The sequence below is a fragment of the Macadamia integrifolia genome, chromosome 3 (assembly GCF_013358625.1).
Source record: "Macadamia integrifolia cultivar HAES 741 chromosome 3, SCU_Mint_v3, whole genome shotgun sequence".
Taxonomy (NCBI): Eukaryota; Viridiplantae; Streptophyta; class Magnoliopsida; order Proteales; family Proteaceae; genus Macadamia; species Macadamia integrifolia.
In genome coordinates this window covers 1,477,753-1,499,110 of record NC_056559.1, presented here as the reverse complement: position 1 = coordinate 1,499,110, position 21,358 = coordinate 1,477,753, and the positions used below count along the sequence as shown (strand labels likewise).

Here is a 21,358-nt window from a genome sequence, read left to right as displayed (position 1 = left end):
TACGATACATGTACTTAAAAAAAAAAAAAAATTATGTATCGAAGCATATCGTAGATACAACATAATATGCTCCGATGCTCATCGATATATACCGATACTCTCGATACATACAATTGAGCCTTGAACAGTTGAATTACATGTGTATCGGTTTGTATCGAACCATATACTCACCAATACTTAGGATACATATCTACAAAACCCATTTAACTTTCGAAATAGAGCTTGTTCTTCTTGCTTGGAATACTTAAGTTTCCAAAATTTAAAGTACAACTACACTTACCCAACAGATTTCACAATCCTGATTTACAATCCTTCCATATCCTCCTTGTCATGAATTATGGCCTCATGTTGATCATCTCCTCCAATTTACATTTGTAGAATCCTTGTAGCAAGATAAGTGTCTTACTTCTGATTTCTCCATTCCATTTAATTCTTAAAATTTTCTACAAAAATCATCACAACTAGTGTCATCATTTCCATTTAATGTTGTTTGTCTTTGCGACAAGCCAAGTGTGCTGATTCTTCCACAAAATTGAACATTGTATCTCATGAAATGATTGCTCAAGTTACTACCATCCCTTTTGCAGTGTTCTTAATAGTATTTTTTATTAGAAGCTGGATAGCAAGATCCAACAACTAAGTTTGAATTACTTCTTCTTTGCTATGTTTGAGTGTACGAGAGTGTCCTTGAATTACTTCTTCTTTGCTATGTTTGAGTATATGAGAGTGTCCTTGGCTAGACTAGAGGAGTAAACGGATCTAGGCCCCACTTTCAAATAGAGAACACCATCAGGGTGCCACTTGTCAAGCCAAAAGGAGTTGGATAGACCATTCCCAATACAATAGTGGATGGCATCCATGGCAATTGGCCTAGGTTGGAGGATTTTGTGCAACATCCAAGAGGCATCTTGGGAGGGGGGACATTCCACTAGGAGTCTTTACAGAGAAGAAAGGAGTAAACCTAATAGACCTAAATGTTGTTATGCTCAAAGACAATCTTCTAGATGAGCTTAAGAATGACTGTATTATTGGCATCTTTTATCCTTCTTTACTCAAGGCCTCCTTCAACCTTGAGGAGGCAAACAGAGGACCATCTAATGGGATGGAGGAATTTGGCACAATAGACCCCTTCCCAAAGGAAGGTACAAAAGTGGGATTCAACGGCCTTGATGGTGGATTTGGGCAGCTTGAAGACATTGGAATAGTAGGTGTAAGAATATTGGAGGACAAATCAAATGAACTCCAAACGACCGATATAGGAGAGGAGTTACCTTTCCAAAGCTAAAGCCTTTTGCGAATACGATCCAACATGGGAGCATAGTGGTGGGATACTGGGATGTCAGGATAGCGGTAACGAGAGGAAGGCTCAGGTATTTGATGGGAAGAGAGCCAGCCAAGGGAGAATCCTATAAGCTCAAGGAGGCGAGTGTTGGCATCCTCGGAAACCGCAATAAGGAAGAGGCGGGTTTTGAGAAGATTGGTACAAAGACCAAACAGTGATCCAAAATGACGGAGGGAGGACATAATGGTTCCCATGGATAGGTGATAACTTTAAAGAGATCAAGAGGTCATCCACAAAGGCAAGGTGGGTAAACTTGAGTGCTTTGCATTTGGGGATGGGAGAGATGAGGAGATCATCAGTGTGGGACTGAATGGATCTAGAGATGACTTCCAGGTCCAAAGAGAAAACGAAGGGCAAGAGAGGGCAGCCTTGCCTAATGCCCACAGAAGAGGCAAAGTGACCAGTCGTGGACTCATTAACAAGGACGGAGTAGTTGGGAGATGAAATACAGGAGTAGACCTAGTTAACAAAGACAAGGGGGAAAGACATAGCAACCAAGACCTTGGAAATGGAATTCCATTCCATCTGATTGAGTCAAAAGCCTTATGGATGTCAATCTTGAGCAAGACCTTGAACTGTTCTTTTTTTAACACTAAAGTCATGCCATAGGCCAGAAGGGGGACCGGAGGCATCATCAATATCAGGAAATTACAATGTACTCCAAAGAGCAGCAAAAAACATAAATCATTGAATTCGCATTCATTGAAACAACAAAAAGACAGCAAATACAAATACAAAGCTGGAACAGATATAATGCAAACAGAAATCAGCAATACAAGAGTATTGAATAAGACAAGTTACATACTTTCCCCATTCAGGAGGTGGATTCCAAGCTGATAATAGCATGTCAGATTTCGCATTAGGCAGGCAGTTCCTCACGACAAATGACTTGGTTGTAAACTTAGCAATACCAACATCTTTGTAATCTCGATCAAAATCATAACTCTGTCAAGAACAATCTATCAGTTGGAATTAAGGTGAAAAAGTAAAACAAGCTAAAAAAAAAAGGCTATAGTACAAACCAAAGTTTCAGTAAGTGCAGCATATTATGCACAAATATGTTCCAGAGGACAGATACAGATAACAACATAATACCAGGTTAAATACTATAGGGAAAAACAAAGCACAAAAATTTTATATGAAAGAGCATGGGCAACTAGATCTTCCAACAGTTCACAGCTCAAGAAATAAGTACCATCGAACAAATGATGGCCAAAGAGTGCTATTATCTATAGAAACAATACAGCATTGGTAAGGCTGCTCCATTGCGACCTAGGGGTTGCAGGTTCGAGTTGGAAACAGCCTCTCTGTGAAGCGGGGATAAGGCTGCATGCATTATGACGCTCCCCAGACCCCGCGTGGTGGGAGAGACATGAACTGGGAACATCCTTTTTTTACAATACAGCATTTGTTTTCCATTTAGCATTTAAAGTAATGACTGTTAAGTCTCAGTCCCTTTACCTTTTAAAAAAGCATGAGAGTACATTAATGTCTGTCCACATTCTCATTGATCACTTCAGTTCCTGGAGTATCCCTCCTTTGGGTTGCAAGTGAGCCCGAAAAACGAGTCAAGATGGGACAGGTTCAGGCTCAATTTGATTCCAAATTTATTAATTCCCCACCCCAGACCTCGCCCACTTGCACTCTACCGTTCTCCAATATACCCCAGAACCTTGGTGAGACAAATTGAATGAGGTCTTTCAAGAATAGTATAACCTGGTGAGACAAATCAGCACTGGAGGTACAGTTTTGTCATCAGCCATCTCCACCAAGTAATTGTTCTCCTTCACGACATCAGCTCACCATCAACATAATTCCACAAAAAATTTATTTCTTCAGCAGGAGTTGCACTATTGGTGCCTTACCCCACACCCAGTGGCACATCCAGTAATAGTATATTTAACAACACAAACTGATAGGTTTTGAAGTTTGGTCTTCGAAATACTATGAGTCCCCTGTCAACTCAACATGGTACAAGTTTGTGCTACAGAAATTCATATTTTTTTCCTAGCACCTAATGTAATATTTCAGCCATAAGTCCACCACTGATTAAGGCTAGAGCTGCAGCATGGGCCATAGAAAGATTTAATCCAAATTGACTCAACCCAGTTTTTCTGGTTGGGTTGGATTACGAATGAGGCCTTAATTTTAACCTACTTATTGCTCTAAAAGAATGTTTGAGAGAATGGAATAGTAAGTTTTCAAGAATAGATTGTTTAAGAGTGTTGGCATGAATAATAATCAGACAAGAAGGAAGAGGAAATCTTTCCGAAAGCAACTAAGCAAGTAGGACAGCAACCAAAGATGAGCTACAAAGACCAAAGAGTGATCCCAGTGGAAGAGATGCCAGAAGGCAAATGACAAAATCCATTAAATGAGGGAAAGATATGGAGGAGCTGCCTTTCTTCATTGCAGAATTGGTGCAGTTCATTGTACACTGGGCTTCTTCTAGGTGTATCCTACAAAATGATGGGAGTAGGTCATTGATAGAATGAAAAAGGAGGCTCAACGGATGGAACTTGGAAGGCAGATTTTATCTATAGGAAGCAAGCATACCTTTTAAAAGCTTCCTTCGCTAGCATCCAAAAATATTTCCAGTTCCTCTTCCCTGAATTACTGTCCCCATTTATTTATTTATTTATTTTAAATGGGTGAATAGGAGAATATATTACCAAGGGAAAGGAATATACAAGCAACTCTCAAATAGGGGGTAAAGGAGAATTAAAAAAAGAGGCAAAACACTGCCCTCAGATATGAGGAGGGAGCATTATGCAATATAAAAGGAGGGACCCGAAGCAACAAAAGCATGTTCTTTGGGAGTTGATACATCGAAAAAGGGCTCCAGTCAACTTGCTTCTAACATCGAAGTGGATCAAATCCCAAATCTGCTGGATGGTTCTGGAAACGGCCGTCCATCTTCTGAGGTTGTGCTTCATCCAGATATGAGGCCAACATATGGCCAGCAGCCCTTCCAAAGAGATGGGAAAAGGGCAAGCAAAAAAGAGATGATCCACATCTTCAGCTGAATTTCAGCATTAATAAAAGAAAAGAACTTTTAGGATTAAAAATGGAGTCATGCAAGATGATTGTTATCTAACATGAAAACAAGAAAGGAAGCAGCCGATATAATGCTAGACTGCTACTTCCTGCTATGTAAATATGATAAGGTCCTTGTCCATCTTCAAACACTCACCATGTTATTTATTTCAGCTTCAGCAAACGATTTACCATCTAGAAGCATGCTCCACACCACTTTGTTGATTTTCAAAGAAATACGCATAGCACAAGAAGGGCTTTTGTTCTTTTCCTTCTCCATCAACCGCATTTGGGCAGCCTTCTGCAGAGCCATCCTTAACGAAGCAGATGCTTCCTTACGAGATTTTTGTGTGTTCCCCAACTCTTTCTTTAGCCTTTGCACCTGACAAAGAAAGAGCTTGTCAAACTGTAGAGCTATAACCATAAATACGTGGAGTACCTCAGGAAAAATCTAAGAGGATAACATACTCAGTATCAGCTAGAAAGAGAAAAGGAACATAAAAGGTTTGGCACAAGAGTCAAAAGTGGACTCTTTTTTATTGAAATGAGAAAGAGGCACACTCTAACTACTTTTTGCACATTGATCCAATGCATATCTTCATGGATTTTGATCTATCTGATTTGATTCATGAGAAGCAACTTTAACAAATCAACAAGAGGATAGGAGAAATAGTTCCTACACACTGTGAAGGAGACTTCTCCTGAAAATATTATGAAAACTACACACAGAGAAGGAGACTTCTCCCTAAAAGAATTACGAATAATAATGTAACACCAAAAGGTCACATTTTCATGTTGTGTTTTATTTTTACTATAAAGCAGATTGGCGAAAGCACTTAAGCACATAGTTGTCAAGGTGTCGCCTAGGTGTGCAGGAGCCTTCAGGGTGCCAATGAGACAACAGGCCTTATTTAATGTAGGTGAGACGACTGCCTTGGATGCCTTGATCCACCTAGGTGGCTGTGCGATTAGAACGCTTTTTATTAGAAATTAATCTAAATCAATTTATTTGGTGGTGTACAAGATTGAAATGTTTGTGATACATGGAATCATTGAATCTTCCAAAAGAAAAAGGGGAAAAAAAGGAAAGAACGAAGAAAGGAGTGATCTCACGCTCGACTGAAACCCTCTTCAACCCTTCCTTCTTGTGAGCGGTGAGACTAGGACTCCGATTCTTTTAATTATGTTAAATCCTCAATTCCTATTGCTTTGGGATTTACTGAATCTGAGAACTGTATCTGTGTCAGATTTTGATACCTGCATCCTGCTAACATAGACTTGGGCCATATCATCTCAAAGAAACAAACCTCCATATTGATCTACTTAGTGCTATCTTAATCAATTGATTTTCTTGGTCTTCCATCACAAATCCAAAGTGCACCCAAGGAATTACGGTCGTGGAAGAATGACCATGCTATTGAGGAAGCTCATTTCTGCAGATAAAGTATGGAGTATAGGAATAAAGACAGACCGGATGCTTTTCAGGATGGAGATGGAGTAAAGAGTCAGGGATTGATTGATTATCTTCATTATTTCATTTTCTCTTACTATGTGAAATTGAAAATGCATAGTCAAACTGAAATATTGGGCCATATATTTTAGACATTTTCTGTGTGAGATCTGAGATGTTATTCATAGTATGAGGTTTAAATGTAAACTCCTAATCTGTTATCGTCGTATAAAGTTTAGGCAAAGCACCAATGTAAATGAGCTTATATCCTAGGGCAATTCATAAGCATTGAATTTTACCAAATAAGTTTAACATACACAAATCATTGTGATATAACAGCACCTTCTTTATGCCATTCAATTTCAACGAGAAGCATAGTCAAGCAATAAAGCAGTCAGTATTTCAGCAACACCACCAAGAAAACAAAATATTTCCAGCATAGTGTAAATTTAACATCAGAAAAGGTGGGGGGGATGGGGATTAAAGCCACCAAAACTAGATGTTTATCAGAATCTTTGGCAGTCTAATTTTTTCCATAGGATTGGTTTCTCACCAGCATGGTTCTTCCACCGATTAACATCCACAAGTTCCCATCCTTTTCTGCAGAGGCACATGGGTCTCCAGAAGTATCACTACAAACAGATAGTCTTCTAATGTCATCAAGGAGCAACTTCCGTTCTCGTTCCGTCTGTTCAAGGTTGATTCTTGCCAGTTCTACCTCTTCAACACCATCAGGAACCACCTCATCTGCCTCTTCTTCAATATCTTCATCATCTTCAGCAGCATATGAGAGACTATTTTTCCGGGGCCTGAATTTCAAAATGTAAAAGAAAAGTCGAAACATTTTGAAGAGTAATTAAATGATTGCGCAAAACTAATACCAGCTTCTTAATCAGTTCTATAGAGCAACCCAGTGCATGAGGCTCCCGCTACTATAGGGTCTGTGAGGAGCATATGTACACAATCTCACCCCCTGCGTCGCAGGAGAGGCTGTTTCCAATTTTTGAACCTGTGACCAACATGTTGCAATAGTGCAATTTAACCATTGCGTCACAGACTCGCCCACTCTTCTTGATCAGTTCTATACACCTTCTAAAACTGAATCAATCTATAAAGAATATTAATGGTTTCTAACAAATTTTGATCATAATGCAGCAGCACATCACTGGTAGCTGTATTAATATTATTCGGTAATGAGATTTTGTTTTAATCAGTTTACTTATAGTAGGCTCAACAATAGAGCTTGAAACTTTATTTCATTGGGGGGAGGGTGTACACGAATTTTATATTAGAGTTAAGTTAATAAGTCATGTGTAATGTAAGATTCATTCACAAGTGATCCAATCCCATGTAGGATCTTTAGTAAATTCACAAAAAAATAAGATAGTATGAACAAAATAGAAATAAGAGAATGAAGGGAAGAATGGGCGTAGGGGAATAGGTTGGGTCGAGCATCTCACTATTCCCTAGGGCATCTCACCCAAGCTGTCTCTCACAGGCTCACAGCACTGCATCTCACAGTTTTCCAGCACAAAGCTTTTTTTTTTTTTTCTTTCCATTCAATCAAATTCGTCTTCAATGTTGTAGCCCCTTAAAAACTTATATGGAATACTCAAAACTGACTCAAATACTAAAAAATAAAGGCCTAACCCAATTCTTAACTAATTGGGAAACCTAAACTGACTAGAAAACTGAAATAACAAAGAAGATAGACTCAAAACAGGACTCTAACTAAACTAATGAATTAAATCTCGTTTTCTTACTTTCTACACATATTTTAGGCCCATTACAAAGAAAATCCATGGAATCAAAGGCCCAACACATACATAACCCAACCTAAGGCTTATTTCTAATAAAATAAGCCCATTAAGTGACTTATCTGTATTAATTCACCCTCTCTTAGAAAAAAATCGTCCTCAAATTTTGTAGAATGTGAGGGTGATTATAGCATGGTGCACATCCCTCTTCAAGCCGTAGAAAAATTCAGGTAGCTCTTTGATAATAAGGATGTAGTCTAAAATGTGCGAAGCTCGATCTTCAAGATAACTTTAATGGGATGACGAACTCCACATGCTCAGCTTTAACAACCTCAGATGTATCCATGGGATCATCCACATGATCGCCTTCAACCAATTTGTTCTTGACCTCCACAATTCAATCTCAAGCTCCTTAGGATCTTCCTCTTGGCTGTTCACAGTCATCACAGTTGTTGTAGTGTGAAGTTCCTCAATCTCAACCTTATTGTCCATTGTGGCAACCTTGTTGCTTTCGAATTCTTCCACATGAGTCTCGTTGATGAGAACATCAATGACTAGCTCTTCCTTGACAATAGAAATATCTGGAATTTCTTCAACACTAACCTCAACTTTTGACTCTAGTTCATTGGTTGGAGGTGTCCTCTTATGTTGCTCATTTTCAATTTGTTGCAACATAGTGGCCACGTGATCTAACAATTCCTTCATGCTCGTCACCTGTGGATGGTTTTTGGGGTGTAATCAGAGGGAACTCTGGTGGAGGGAAGTACATACTTTGTTCACATTTAGATAGGTATATGCCCGTCAACTCATACTCCATCTCCTCCCAAGTTCTAGGCTCCCATCCTTGAGCTTGAAGTTGCCTTTCATGGATCTCCATTTGATTCGAGTACAATCACTCATTTGGGAGCAAGAATATCAAAGTCGTTGTGCCTCTATCAGGTTGTAGGAATCAAAGTAGACATTCAATTCTTTTCCCCAATCAAGGAACATGTATGAAGAAAGCTTTTCACGAAATTCACATGGCTCAATCTTTGGTCTGGCTAGGCTTTGATACCAAATAATGTAAGATTGGTTCACAAGTGATCCAATCTCAGGTATGATCTTTATTAAATTCACAAAAGAATAAGATAGTATGACAGATAGTAAAAACAGAAATAAGGGAATGAAGGGAAGACTGTGGTTAGGGGAATAGGTTGGGTCGGGCATCTCACTCTTCCCTAGGGCATATCACCCATGGGCATCTCACCCAAGCTGTCTCTCACAACACTGCATCTCACAGTTTTCCAGCACAAAGCTTTTTTTTTTTTCATTCAATCAAATTCGTCCTCAACGTTGTAGCCCCATAAAAACTTATATAGAAGACTCAAAACTGACTCAAACACTAAAAATGAAAGACCTAATCCAATCCTTAACTAATTGGGAAACCTAAACTAACTAGAAAACTGAAATAACAAAGAAGATAGACTCAAAACAGGACTGTAACTAAACTACTGAATCAAATCTCATTTTCCTACGTTCTACCCACATTTTAGGCCCATTAAAGTGGCCCATTACAAAGAAAACTCATGGAATCAAACGCCCAACACATACATAACCCAACCTAAGGCTTATTTCCAATAAAATAAGCCCATTAAGTGACTTATCTACATCAATGTGTCAGAGTTCTATTTCAATTTGAATTCTATTTTCTATGTTTTTAAATACAGTCATAATCCTTTGTCAAATTAGTGAATTGAAAAACAAGAGTTTGACTTAGTGAAGTTTGGTGCCATGCCTCTCTCCCCCAGCAACTTCCTCTTTTCTCCCATCAATTAATTCTCCTTCTTCTACTATTCTGCTTCTTTCTTCATTGCTGAGGCATTAGTACTAGTACCACAGGGGAGTTTTTTTTGTAATATTCATTCTTATTAGGGTCTTATATGTATTATGTTAGTCATTGGAGCATACTTGTATTCTTATTCTTTTTTTTGTTTTATAATACACACTACCACTACCGATCTTCAGTCGGCAAAACTAGTTTTTCTCCTTATTCTCTTCTCTTCTCTCTCTTGGTTCTGTCTTATTCCTTTCTTCTTCTAGTGGTTATTGTTGGCTGTCCTAGGTCTGAAACTGCCATATTCATTATCGAATATTTCAGCTACTGTAGGCTGTAGTAAGTCAACTCAATCATTTATGTCAGTTGTGTTTCAAATTGAGAGCGCGCAATAAACTATTTTCCCTGTCTTATTTACATATTTGCATATATTCATATCTGTCCAAATCTGAGATTAGATTACAACCTTCTTTTGCATGATACATATTTTTGTGTATGTGGTGCACGTGAGTTGCATAAGGGCTAAGAGGCATAACTTATGGATGGACTTAGCAGCAGTCACTGTGTTAACCACGCCATGGCTGATTGTGGGATATTTTAACACCACCCTATTTTCTCATGAGAAGAAGGGTCCAGGGGCATTTAGTATGGGATCTGCAGTGGAATTTGGAGCGATGGTGGACACTTGTTCTCTCATTCAGGTGCCATCTCAGGGGCGCAAGTACACTTGGTTGAGCAACAGCAGAAGGGGAAATGCTCCACAGTGTTGGATAGAAGCTTCTATAACGATGCCTGTGTATCTAACTTTTAGGATTGTGCTCAAACTGTTTTGCAGAGATTATCTTCGGATCACCCCTCTTCTAATCACATCTGGGTCTGTGGCTAGGCCAAAGAATTGTACTTTTTGGATCCATAAATTTTGGATAGACCATGCAAACTTCCTACAAGTGATGAAAGACTCATGGGAGGGGGCTGTGCAAGGTTCTCCAACCTATGTATTGGCTCAGAAATTGAAAAGACTTAACCAATTCAGAGATCAACGGCTAGAGGCCCTTTTTCTAACTTTGACATGGAATTAAAGGAAGCCAAATTGGCTCATGATGCCATCCAAGAGCAAATTGATTCAGGGGGAATGAACAACCAGCTCTTCGATAGGGAAGTGCAACAAGGAGTTACCAAAACCCTTGAGAAGCATGAGAAACTTTGGGCTGAAAAATCCCATATTAAATGGATTCCTTTGTCAAGTCTTCAAACTATCTTTTTTAGTCTTAATAGCTACCTGGACCTTCTCATCTCACCACCAAATCTCCTTCGTGCCAGACAGATACCCTTTTGATTCCCCTAGAACTTCTTTAACAACCCTCACAATAAAGGTAATCATCTCCGTCCACATCGTGTTGGTGTCTCCCTCAAAATCCCAATTTCCTCGTTTGACTTTCCTGGTCGGATGATCCTCAAAATTGGAATGAAGATCCCTTGTAACCTGTCTGGGTATCCTTCAAAAGATGAGCTTGAACTACTGGCTGGTTTGGGAGTTCCGATGTAGGTTATCAATTGGGAAACAAGGAATTCTTCAAGAATTGGAGGAATGGTGCTCTATAGGTGTTCAACCAGCCTTTGAAACATAGGCTTCAACAGCTACCTAGCCTGAGAGATGAGTGAGGTCGAGTGCTGGCCAGAAAAGGGTTCTTCAATGGCTGACGCAGGGCCACTTGAGTCTTCTTTCATCTGGGATTGTTGCCTTTTTGAACAGCTCCTATAGATCTCTCAACACTCAAATCACTAACAGGAAAATAAAGGAAAACAGAAAAGGGAATCGATGGGGGTTGAGAAGGGGGAGGAAGAAGAATCGAGATCTAGGGTAAGGCCTCTCAACCTTCACCTGGGCATCTCACCCTCTCATGTTTTAGGCACCTCACCTCTCAGGGTTTTAACTCTCTCAGCCACGGAGTAAAACTCACAATTCTTAAACTTCAAATCTCTCTTTCATTATAATCGATCAGCTATTTTTCTCGGATACAAAGAAATAACAGAAAAGGAAAATAATAACTTACTTTAACTTCCTAAACTGACTTAAAGAAATAATAAATATTTTGCCTTACATATAAAAAAGAAACTAGTTACTTGCTTGACCACTAAGCTAACCAAATAGGAAACAAAGTATAAACTAAAAATGGAAAAAAAGTAAATAAATCACTGACAAGATCTACTAAGAATCGATGGCTGCTGGACTCTTCTTTTTTAAGCTTCTTTCTTCCAAATTAAGAGGACAATTGGATACTTCTATAAGACTTAATTAAGGCAAAACTACTCATCCTTATGAAAAAAATACTTCAACTATGGAAAGGCAAGCACCTCTCTTATGCTACCCTTCTTGTGCTTGTCAAATCTGTTCTCCAATCTTGCAAGCTTTGTTGGTCTGGCATCTATGCTCTTCCCCAATCCACCATCAAGATTGTAGAGCCCATCCTTTGCAGCCTTCTTTGGAAGGATTTGACTCTGCCAAATTTCTCCACCCTCTCAAATGGTCTTCCGTTGGTCTCCCCAAAGCTGAAGGAGGTCTAGGTCTCTGCATAATTAAAGATGTCACTATGCTAGCATCCTAGAGCTCATTTGGAAAATTGCCTCCAAACATAACAACATCTGGATTTCATGAGTCAACCCCTTTCTCCTCCGCAAGGATTTCATTTGGTCTGTCTCCCCCTCTTCATATGCTTCCTGGGTCTAGCGTAATATCCTTCATGCTAGACCCTCTGCTCTTCCAACCATCTCCATTTCCATTCGGAATGGTTCCTCCACCTCCTTCTGGCTTGATCATTGGCATCTTGCAGGTTATCCTTTCGTCCTTGTTCAGTGCTAGATACATTTTTTCTTCCAGTATTCCCAGAGATGCCAAGGTTTCCTCCATCATCTCTAATGTTGTGTGGTCCCCTCCCTTCCCCCCAATCATCGAGGAAGAATGGATAGTCTCTTGGTCCCCCTTAGCCTCCAACCTCTTTAGCTCCTCCTCTGCCTGGGATTTGATTAGATCTAGAGGCCCATTAGTTTCTTGGTGGAAAACAGCTTGGTTCAAAGATCATATCCCCTGCTATTCCTTCCTGCTTGGCGTGCCCTATTCGACTGCCTCCCCACCCAGTATTTCCTAATCTACAGACACATTTAGGCCCCCCCTGTTTGCTGCCTCTATTGGAATGGTACTGAAGATGCCAATCATCTCTTCTTCTCCTGTGGTCCTGCCCCTTCGGTTCTTCTATTTGGAAGCATGTTCTTTACTATTGCTGGCCTTCTAGAAGGCCTGTTCTTTCCCTCATAAGAGAGTGGATTTGGGTTGACATGGCCTTCGCAGGTAATACTATTTGTGCCGCCACTAGTAAGCTTGCTTTTTGCACCTCCATCTATCACATTTGGATGGAACATAACCTCCGTAGATGGACGTTCATCTCTAGATCCTTCGATATAATTTGGAAATCCATATTTTTTTTTTTTTATATTAGTTCTAAGCTAGCCGCTCTCCCCTCCTACCATGTAAGGGATTCCCCAAGAAACAAGCTTATGGTTGTCTTTTGGGGTTTGCCCATCACCATTTTGGTTCCCCCCACCTCCTTGATTGCTTTGGCTATGTACATTTTCTTAGTCCCTCCACCCCCCCTTTTTTCTTTCCCTTTGTATATTCTTCTTCTTGGTAATATATTATTCATTCCCGTGAATAGTAACTCGTGAACAGTGTTTTCCTGTGGTTTTGGGCTGGTTTGATGGGGCCAAGGTGGGAGTTGGCTGGTCCAACATTGGACCTGGTTCGAAGGAAACAATTAGCCCCCTTCTCTTATAGGCTCAATCTACATTAGAGGCACATATCCAAGACCACCAGTCTATATTGAGAGGTTAAGCTTTCCCTAGGTTTAACTTTACAATCCTTGCACAACAATCTGCCAAACCTTCTAGTAAGGAAGAAATCTATTTGGCTGGTACACAGCCCACTTTGTAGGTAGCTCATCTCTCTTTTGAAAGAAAGTGTTCGCAATAGATAAATCATAAGCTATTGCAAAGTCTAAGACTGAGGTCCCATCATTCCTCTACCAACTCTGATACTCCATGTACATCATCATAGCCTCAACGATCTCTTCAACATGTCCGTTCAGGTTACTTCCTACGATAAAGAGACAACCCCATCACAATAGGGACACTCCTGCTATGGTGATCAACCAAACCCAATAGCAATAGAGTAACGCGAGGATATGACAGCCAGATACCCATGTGATACATGTACAGAACTTAACAGTGCTTAATTATTTGGTCTGATCCCAGGGAGACCTTGATATGAGTTTCAAGAATAGTTGTCTTGGCTTCACTAAAAACATCAATTTAGACATTCTAGTACTTAGTGCATTATCTTAAATAAAAGGTCATATAAGTTTGGTTCCGCACATGCATTTTAGTATTCCATATGCAACTTCATACTAGCACCTATAAACAAGACTTTTCATAAAACAGTTACAAGCAGATCTGAAGGGATTTGGATCCAGAGCTGCCACAAGATACTGACATGAAAGATATATACAGAGAGAGAGAGAGAGAGAGATTCATCATGCCAAAGAGTTCACCAAAGTCTTAAGAATTAAGACCTAAATGGCATGCATGAGAGGTGTTTCACATTGTATTTGGTATATATATATATATTTAAAGAGTCAATAAAAACACATCACTGGTACAGTGCCTTAAAATATCTGCAGGGTTTGCTAGTGGCCTAAAATAACATTCAGGAAGAACAACATCCTAGTTTCTTAAAAGTGAAGACTCTAATCATCAAAGCTGCCTCTACTTCTAAAATATCACTCCTCGAAAAATAAATTTTGGGAAAATTTATAGCAGGGAATACTAAAACTATAACCCAATTCACTGATGAAAAAATAAAATGTGTATCCTCACTTGGGAAGCCTTGCAAAGAGAAGATTGCTCAATACATCCAGCATAACCTGAAACTGGCGAGATGTCATCGTCGCAGTTATATTAGGCGAATTGAAAGCGAGTTCTTTTAATGGCTTGACCTGTGATAGCAAAAATGCAAGCCAGCAAGTGTTAAATGGTGAAACAAGGAAACAGTGAAAGGATAAAGAATATGGTACAAAATAATTATTGGATCTACTAAGAACATCTTAACTAGGAAATTCTAACATAAATTTGAGGTGGTATGGACCTTCAAATCTGCAGTTCCACCTTTGTGTCTTGTGTACCGGAAATACATAGTACAAGGCATAAACACTCTTTCCAGTAGGGCACCAGTGCGCTTGACTTTCGGAGAGCTCCTAAGGATTTTTGGTAGCCACTGTAATCCAGCCCCTGGATCAACATCAGTTGGAGCAACATGAGCTTGTACATGCTCCAGCATCACAGATAACTCCATCCGTTTCCATGTCATTTCAGGCTCAGAGTCGGGAATCTGTACACTTCCAGTACCAAGTGCCTGTTCAATCATCTCATACCCAACATGGAGAACCGAATGAAATGAACGTGCTAATACACGGCCACTAGCTGCAGCAAGCAAAAACCTTCCCTGGTAGAGAAATAAAAGTGAAAAGTGAAAACCGAAAACCGAAAATAGAGTCATACACTCCTATTTACCATCTGCATGTAATTTATTGTACAAATAACCCCCACATAATCCTTCATATGAATCTTTCTTTCTGATAAGTATACCTACAGAATAAAGATCCCCCAGTCTTTATTTCTAGAATGTGAGGGGAGTTATTTTATCGATTGCAAATATTTACACTTGAATAACATTGATTCTATTGACTTATTTCGAAGGAATAATCAAAATGAACAAGAAGTTCAAATAAGGTGAAAGAAGATCTGCAAGTGCTTTTGCAGTGCCAGTCTGAAGCTAAAGGAAGAAGGTTGGTGTTTGGCAGCCGTTACTGCAAGACAAGGAATGCAGGTACGAAGCTCTCTTCATAAAAAAGGGATGGAAAATAAGATCCTAAATCCTAATCATGCATTCTTCATGGTGGAGAATGACTTTGGCCTGTGAAACCATTTGGTGCAGGGCGATATTCACACATTTAGAAACATATGAATGATAAAATGTAACAGAATGTAAGAATTTCCTGAAGATCTTAAAAAGCAATGGGTCTTCCAATGTTCCATGGTTTGAAGAAAGAAGATTGGTATAGAAGCTTCCAAAAGTGAAATTAACTTGACATTAAGGAGTCCCAAACCCAAAGTAAATTACTTGACATTAAGCTGCCAACAAATAGAAGGTTTCAGATATAGTAATATATGTAATAGCAAGTGTACAAAAGAACCTAAAAGCTAGATAAGTTTTACACCAAATTCAATGCAAATATAAAGTGGAAAAAAGGAAAAGTTCCAATTCACAAATTGACAACTCATAGAGCTTACATTAGCTTCTTCCGAATGAAGATTGAATTGAGGCTGAATAACATTCACCATGAAATGCCGTGTTCCCTCCTCTTCTGAGTCCTCAATGTTTCCATTCTTTGCTGATGAGAAAGCAAAACAAATGCTCCTTATTTAAAGATTATAGAATACACACTACATCATCCGTTTTAGGAACAATAAACCATAATTAAGGGCATTGATGGTGCCAGTAAATTCTACAGTAGCCACGCATTCATTGTGACAGAACATGAAACGATTTTATATCTGTCAATTATCATAAGTTCTCTACAGAAACATTGATCCTGAGACATACAAATTCAAGCAATATAACAAGGCAAGAATAAGACCTACCGGCGGATGAGCTTTCCATTTTAACTGAATGTGAAGGAGATGGAACTGATCCTGAACTCTCAACCACGTGTGGATTAGGGGAAGTTGCACACTGGAAGGTAGAAGGCGAAGGCTTAGAGATATCACCTTGAAGTGTTTCACTTTCATGATGTACCTGGTTCTCCTCCAGCATTTTCCTCTGAGCATACTGCCGTGATGGAGAAGGTTTAGGAGGCTCAAATGCTTTGGATATCCCACCAACCCAGGACCAAACAGCATTTCTATTGTCAATGGTCCACAAAAGCTTGAGGCCATAAACAAACACACGCTGACAATTGTCAGCAATGACCACATTAAATCCATCATCATCACTAGGGTCAGATCGTGCATGATCATCACTCTCACTCCCATTTTCAAATTCTGACCTGACATATGTCATCTCAAGGTTTCTTCTACCTGCTTCTTGCCATGCTAACAGTCTTGCTGGGTCGGCTTTTGGAGCTTGCTTTCTGATTGTAAAATATTCAGAAGACAACAAAAATCCATCATCACGATGCTTCTCTGTGCAGCCACCCATATTGTTGCACTTTTCATGGCTAGTTCTATCTGTTGATGCAGATTTTGAATTTCTCCTTGTTATTTTAGATTCATTTGCAACGCATGTGCAACCTCCTTTATTCAAATATGCCTTGGGCATGTGAAGGTCAATACCTTGGTAGACAAGATCAAGAGGATCACGCTTGCAATCAAAAGTATATTTTTGCCGACCACGACTAAAGCAGAGCTCATATTTTAGCTTTGTCATGCTAAAAGTCAGTCCAGTAGCAGGATCTTCATCCTCCAAAGCCACATGCTTGAAACTAGTTGGAGTTGAATCCAGGCGAAGCATAAATTCTGTCATCACCTTGTCGAGAGACAAGTTTCCTGACCTGGCAACCCTTGGCACCCCAAAACGTGGCCATCGAGAAAAGGACCGCAACTTATGGGGAGGAAGATAATTCAAGTTCCAGAATCTGAAGAGCCAGGCTAAATCATGAGGACCAACATTTAGAGTTGGCGCATCAATTGAGGCTTGCTCCGATTTGTACAGAGGACTATAAACAGATCCATCCAGGAGTCCTCCATCTTCTCTGGCAGAGGATGCCAGTTGTTCATCACATGTAGGAAGGTAAGGTCTAAGAGAAAAGTCCCAGCGGAGGGAGAGAGAAGTTGACCTGAATGGATCATAAACTTTCTTACGCGGTTCCCCTTCACTAGGTAGTGCATATAAATAATGATTAAGGGGATTTCCAGATTCACATTCCCAGTCCATAGTGACTTCAAGATTGAAGGAAGGCGCTTCAAGGAAAGCACCAGACACAGCATGGTTAGGAAATTTTAAACTGTAGTTGTTATCTAAACTCTCCAAACTGCTCAGAAAAATCTTAAGATCTCTAGCCGAAACAAAAACACAACCATCTGACTGCTGGATTTCCATGTAACTGGAAACAAGCTGCAGTTTGTCAAGCTTCTCATAAGGGTCAGTTGTTGCAAGAATATTCCATCTGGTCTCGGAAAAACATAAGCTATTTTTCCCATGAATGTAGTTTCTTACTTCATCCCACCATGGTAAGCTGCGCTCCCTTCTAGGTGGCTGAGGATCTGATAGGTTGATGTTAGTATTGTGAGAAATATCTGAAGCATTCGGAATCTTACCATTGGGATCAACACTCCGAATGCTCAGATTAGCTCTGCGCAGAGCCACTGTGAAAGCGTAGCTTATATCAGCAAAAGATGGTTCGAATCCCACCCCAAAGGAAACTTCCCCCTTCTGAAAATATAGAGGTAAATCTGAGTATGTCTTCAGAGGAGGGGTTGTACCACTAGCTGATCGCAGCATGCGCACCTTCCTCCATCTCCCAATAAAGACATCCTGTTGAATTTGTGGTTGGAAACATGTTGCCTGTGAAGAAGAGTGACAATTAGAACGCCAAAGGAGCACAGATGAACCAAAAAACCATGCCCAAATGCAAGAAAGCAATCAATTTTACAACAAAAAAATATAATGTAATCATCTACATATATTCAGATAAAAAATCCAAGCACTCAAATATTAAATGCATGTCATCATTAAGTTATAATACAACCTCGCTAAGAAAGAGTATATCCTCTCAAACCATATTGATAGCTGGCCAGAAGGATAGGGAACCTTTATTCTTTCTGACTAAACTACCCAATAAAAAGAAAGTATCCGTATAATCAAATTATGGAGAAAAACTTTTAGTTTATCACCAGGAAAAAAAAAAGCCTTTACCTAATAATATCTCATTTTCATAGAAAAATCTGCTGAAACATTTAAAAATAAGTAAACAAACCTCATTTGTTACAAGAAAACTTAAAAGGAACAATTTTGTTAAACCATTTTTAAGTAAGATGGTTTAATTAGTTATTTGAAAATTAATGTCAACAGTACATGTCCATCCTTCAGTTCCATTCAGTACAGAAGCAGTCTTACAGAATGATCAATGTAAAGATCTGTATCATTATTCCAAGCTTCACTGGAGTAGCAGAATCAATTGACAATTATTCTTCAATGCCAATGACACACACGCGAGGGAAATGGAAATTTCCAAGGGCATATCTAGAGAAGTGACTAATATATTCAAGATCATGGATGATGGATCATCTATCTAACATGTATGAACATAACGCAACCATAAAAACCCAAGCTTTTTGTTGAAAAGAATTGTATGAACCAGTGTATATTAATGAGATGCATAAATTTTCTTATGATGATTATGATGTGTCTATACTAGATACATGGGATATGGGGGAAAAACACCAGGTCGCCTTGTCGCCCGGGTGACACCTAGGGGTGGGTGCCTTGTCACCTTGGCATCCCTCCACCACCTTGGATTGCCTTGACAAACACATTAATTTTCTGTATAGAATATTTTATCCCTAAGCTAGTTTCATTTTTTAGATATCATATGTCCATAATCATTTAAGAGACCAAAAGATATGAGAAACCAGAGCGAAATGGAACCTGACCTGTTGTGCCAGAATAACACAACCTTCACATTTACCAGAAGTTGCAGAAAGAAGTGGGAAAGTGTAATTTCTCAACTGGACGACAAGAGAGCCAGTATGCAAAACAATGTTTCTCCCAAGAAGCCGGGAAAAAGGTATGTCATTTTCCAGAGCTACAGGATCAAGCTTCTTTACGATCTCTATCATCCCAGTATCACCACCATCAATTTTTGTCAACGTTACATCCAACTCTGTAGCAGAAACAGATAGAAGAGAAGTTCTGGATGTACTAGGCTTAAAACCAGATTGGAATCCTCTATTACAGGCACCTGATCCTTCTGAAGGCACCAGCTTCTGACATGCCTGGTAGTAAGATTGGAATGCCTGCTTATGAATTTCATCTCGCAATTTCTGGATACCTGAAGAGTCCTGCACATTAATTTCAACTCCATTATGGTAGACCTTTTCAGGACAAGATTCATTTTGATCAGTACTTCCAGAACAGTGAATGCCTTCAGAGACAAGGTCATCAAGAAACTTCATTTTCACAGCTAATTCACAGGCCTCAGTCCTCATCAGCTGATAATGTTCATCAAGCCAACCTTGCATAGGCTCTTCCTCAATATCAGCCTTAAGCTTACGTATACAGAACTTGACACGTCCCAGTTTTAATGAAGACTTTTTTGGCTTTGAGCTCTCTTTCTTAATGGGATATATAAGATTAGTTTTAGCATTGGTGATAAGCTTTAAACCTCGCATCATCTCCTCAACTGCATCTTCAATAGCACGCAACTGCAATCTATACGGCATGCAAATATGAACATCCAGGCCTTGAATAACCCAATCCCAAGTGGTAACTGCCGGTAACTTTCCATCAGATGAACAATCAGAGGCGCTAGGGATACGAGAAATCTGCATTCGACTACTTCTGAATACTCTGGCTTCATTAAAGCTAAGCATAAGCCCCTCAAGTAGCACTCCTATCCTTGCATTTTCAGAAAAAATTGATTGCACCTGAACCATTGCATCAACTCCATCTCCAACCTCAGCAGATATACTCAGCATTTCCACATCGATCGCGAAAACAGATTCTCTTTTTATAGGGTCTCTATCGAATTGTCCTGAATCTGCAGTAGCTTGTATTTCTAGTTTCACTTCTTTTCTAATATTAGTTTCTTCCTTTATTTCATTATTAATTCCCTGAAGCTTCTGATTGTGCAATAGTAGCTTCAACCGCAGCATAAGCTCAAATAGTGATATATGTACGTCAGGCTCCCACCTCACTGAAATATCAGTTGCACTGAAAAGGGAGCAGACAGCAATCTCACTAAGCCCACCTGAACGGCGAACAAATTTTGCATTCTGCATGTCAAACAAAGTCACTTTGGAAACAGGCCTATGTTCCTCCATATATTCCTGATAAATAGATCTGGCTCTTTCAAGTTCCACCTGTGTAGTGTGCTTCTCCTTGTTCACACAGACGGAAAAATGGACAATGTCAAGAGACAACGAATATTTCAGGTATTGGCATTCATCAGAAGTTGTGGAGAATATGTTTGCTCTGCGAGGTGTACCATCAGCAGAGATACTAATTACCACTCGGCCACCCTGTGATCCATAATTCACACGCTTGTGGTCAGCAACAATTGTGTTTTCCACACCCACATCACCACAGAATTCAACACAACATCGTTCAAGATTTAGCTTTAAAAGTTGGGTCCCTTTCCCTGAAGGTTTGGCCGAACGGCCAACCCTGTTATTCGTTGCTCTTTTTCCAGAAGAAAAACTTTTAAAGAGTGCTTGAAAGGACATGGCTGTTGATATAAGGGATTCGATGCGCCGGAAGCTAAAGTATACACCCATACCAGTCACATCAACAGAGAGAACCAACTTGCATTTGCTGGGACCTTGTTCATCAACAGATTCGATGTCCTTCTTTCCCCAATCAATGCTCACCTTCGCAACATGCACTAAGGATCCCGAATTTCTTTCCACACCAAATAGGCTTTCTTTTAAGCATTCTTGATATTCATCTGCCATTTGAAGATGCAGTTCACCAAGTTCTGTATGTACTGCAATTCCTGTACTTGCAATGTTGTTTGCGAACAAATGCGAAGATTGTGAGCAACCCTGCATAAAGAAATTACAAATTAATACTCTCTCCAAATAACATATCAATTAATGAGGACCAAGATGATGCAAATCAACTAATAGCAATGAAA

General features: G+C 39.6%; 1 protein-coding gene across 2 annotated transcripts in view; it reads right to left on the bottom strand.

Moving 5' to 3' along the window:
* Positions 1 to 21,358, bottom strand: part of LOC122073051 (protein SABRE) — a 100,883-nt gene that overhangs the window by 17,487 nt on the left and 62,038 nt on the right. For both annotated transcript variants that reach the window (XM_042637550.1, XM_042637551.1), the window contains 8 exons: positions 19,158 to 21,266; positions 16,149 to 18,069; positions 15,798 to 15,898; positions 14,593 to 14,949; positions 14,325 to 14,443; positions 6,382 to 6,637; positions 4,536 to 4,760; positions 2,148 to 2,287 (listed from right to left, as the gene is read on the bottom strand). In XM_042637550.1, the coding sequence (XP_042493484.1) occupies positions 2,148 to 2,287; positions 4,536 to 4,760; positions 6,382 to 6,637; positions 14,325 to 14,443; positions 14,593 to 14,949; positions 15,798 to 15,898; positions 16,149 to 18,069; positions 19,158 to 21,266 (5,228 nt within the window). The remainder of the gene's footprint in view (positions 1 to 2,147; positions 2,288 to 4,535; positions 4,761 to 6,381; positions 6,638 to 14,324; positions 14,444 to 14,592; positions 14,950 to 15,797; positions 15,899 to 16,148; positions 18,070 to 19,157; positions 21,267 to 21,358) is intronic.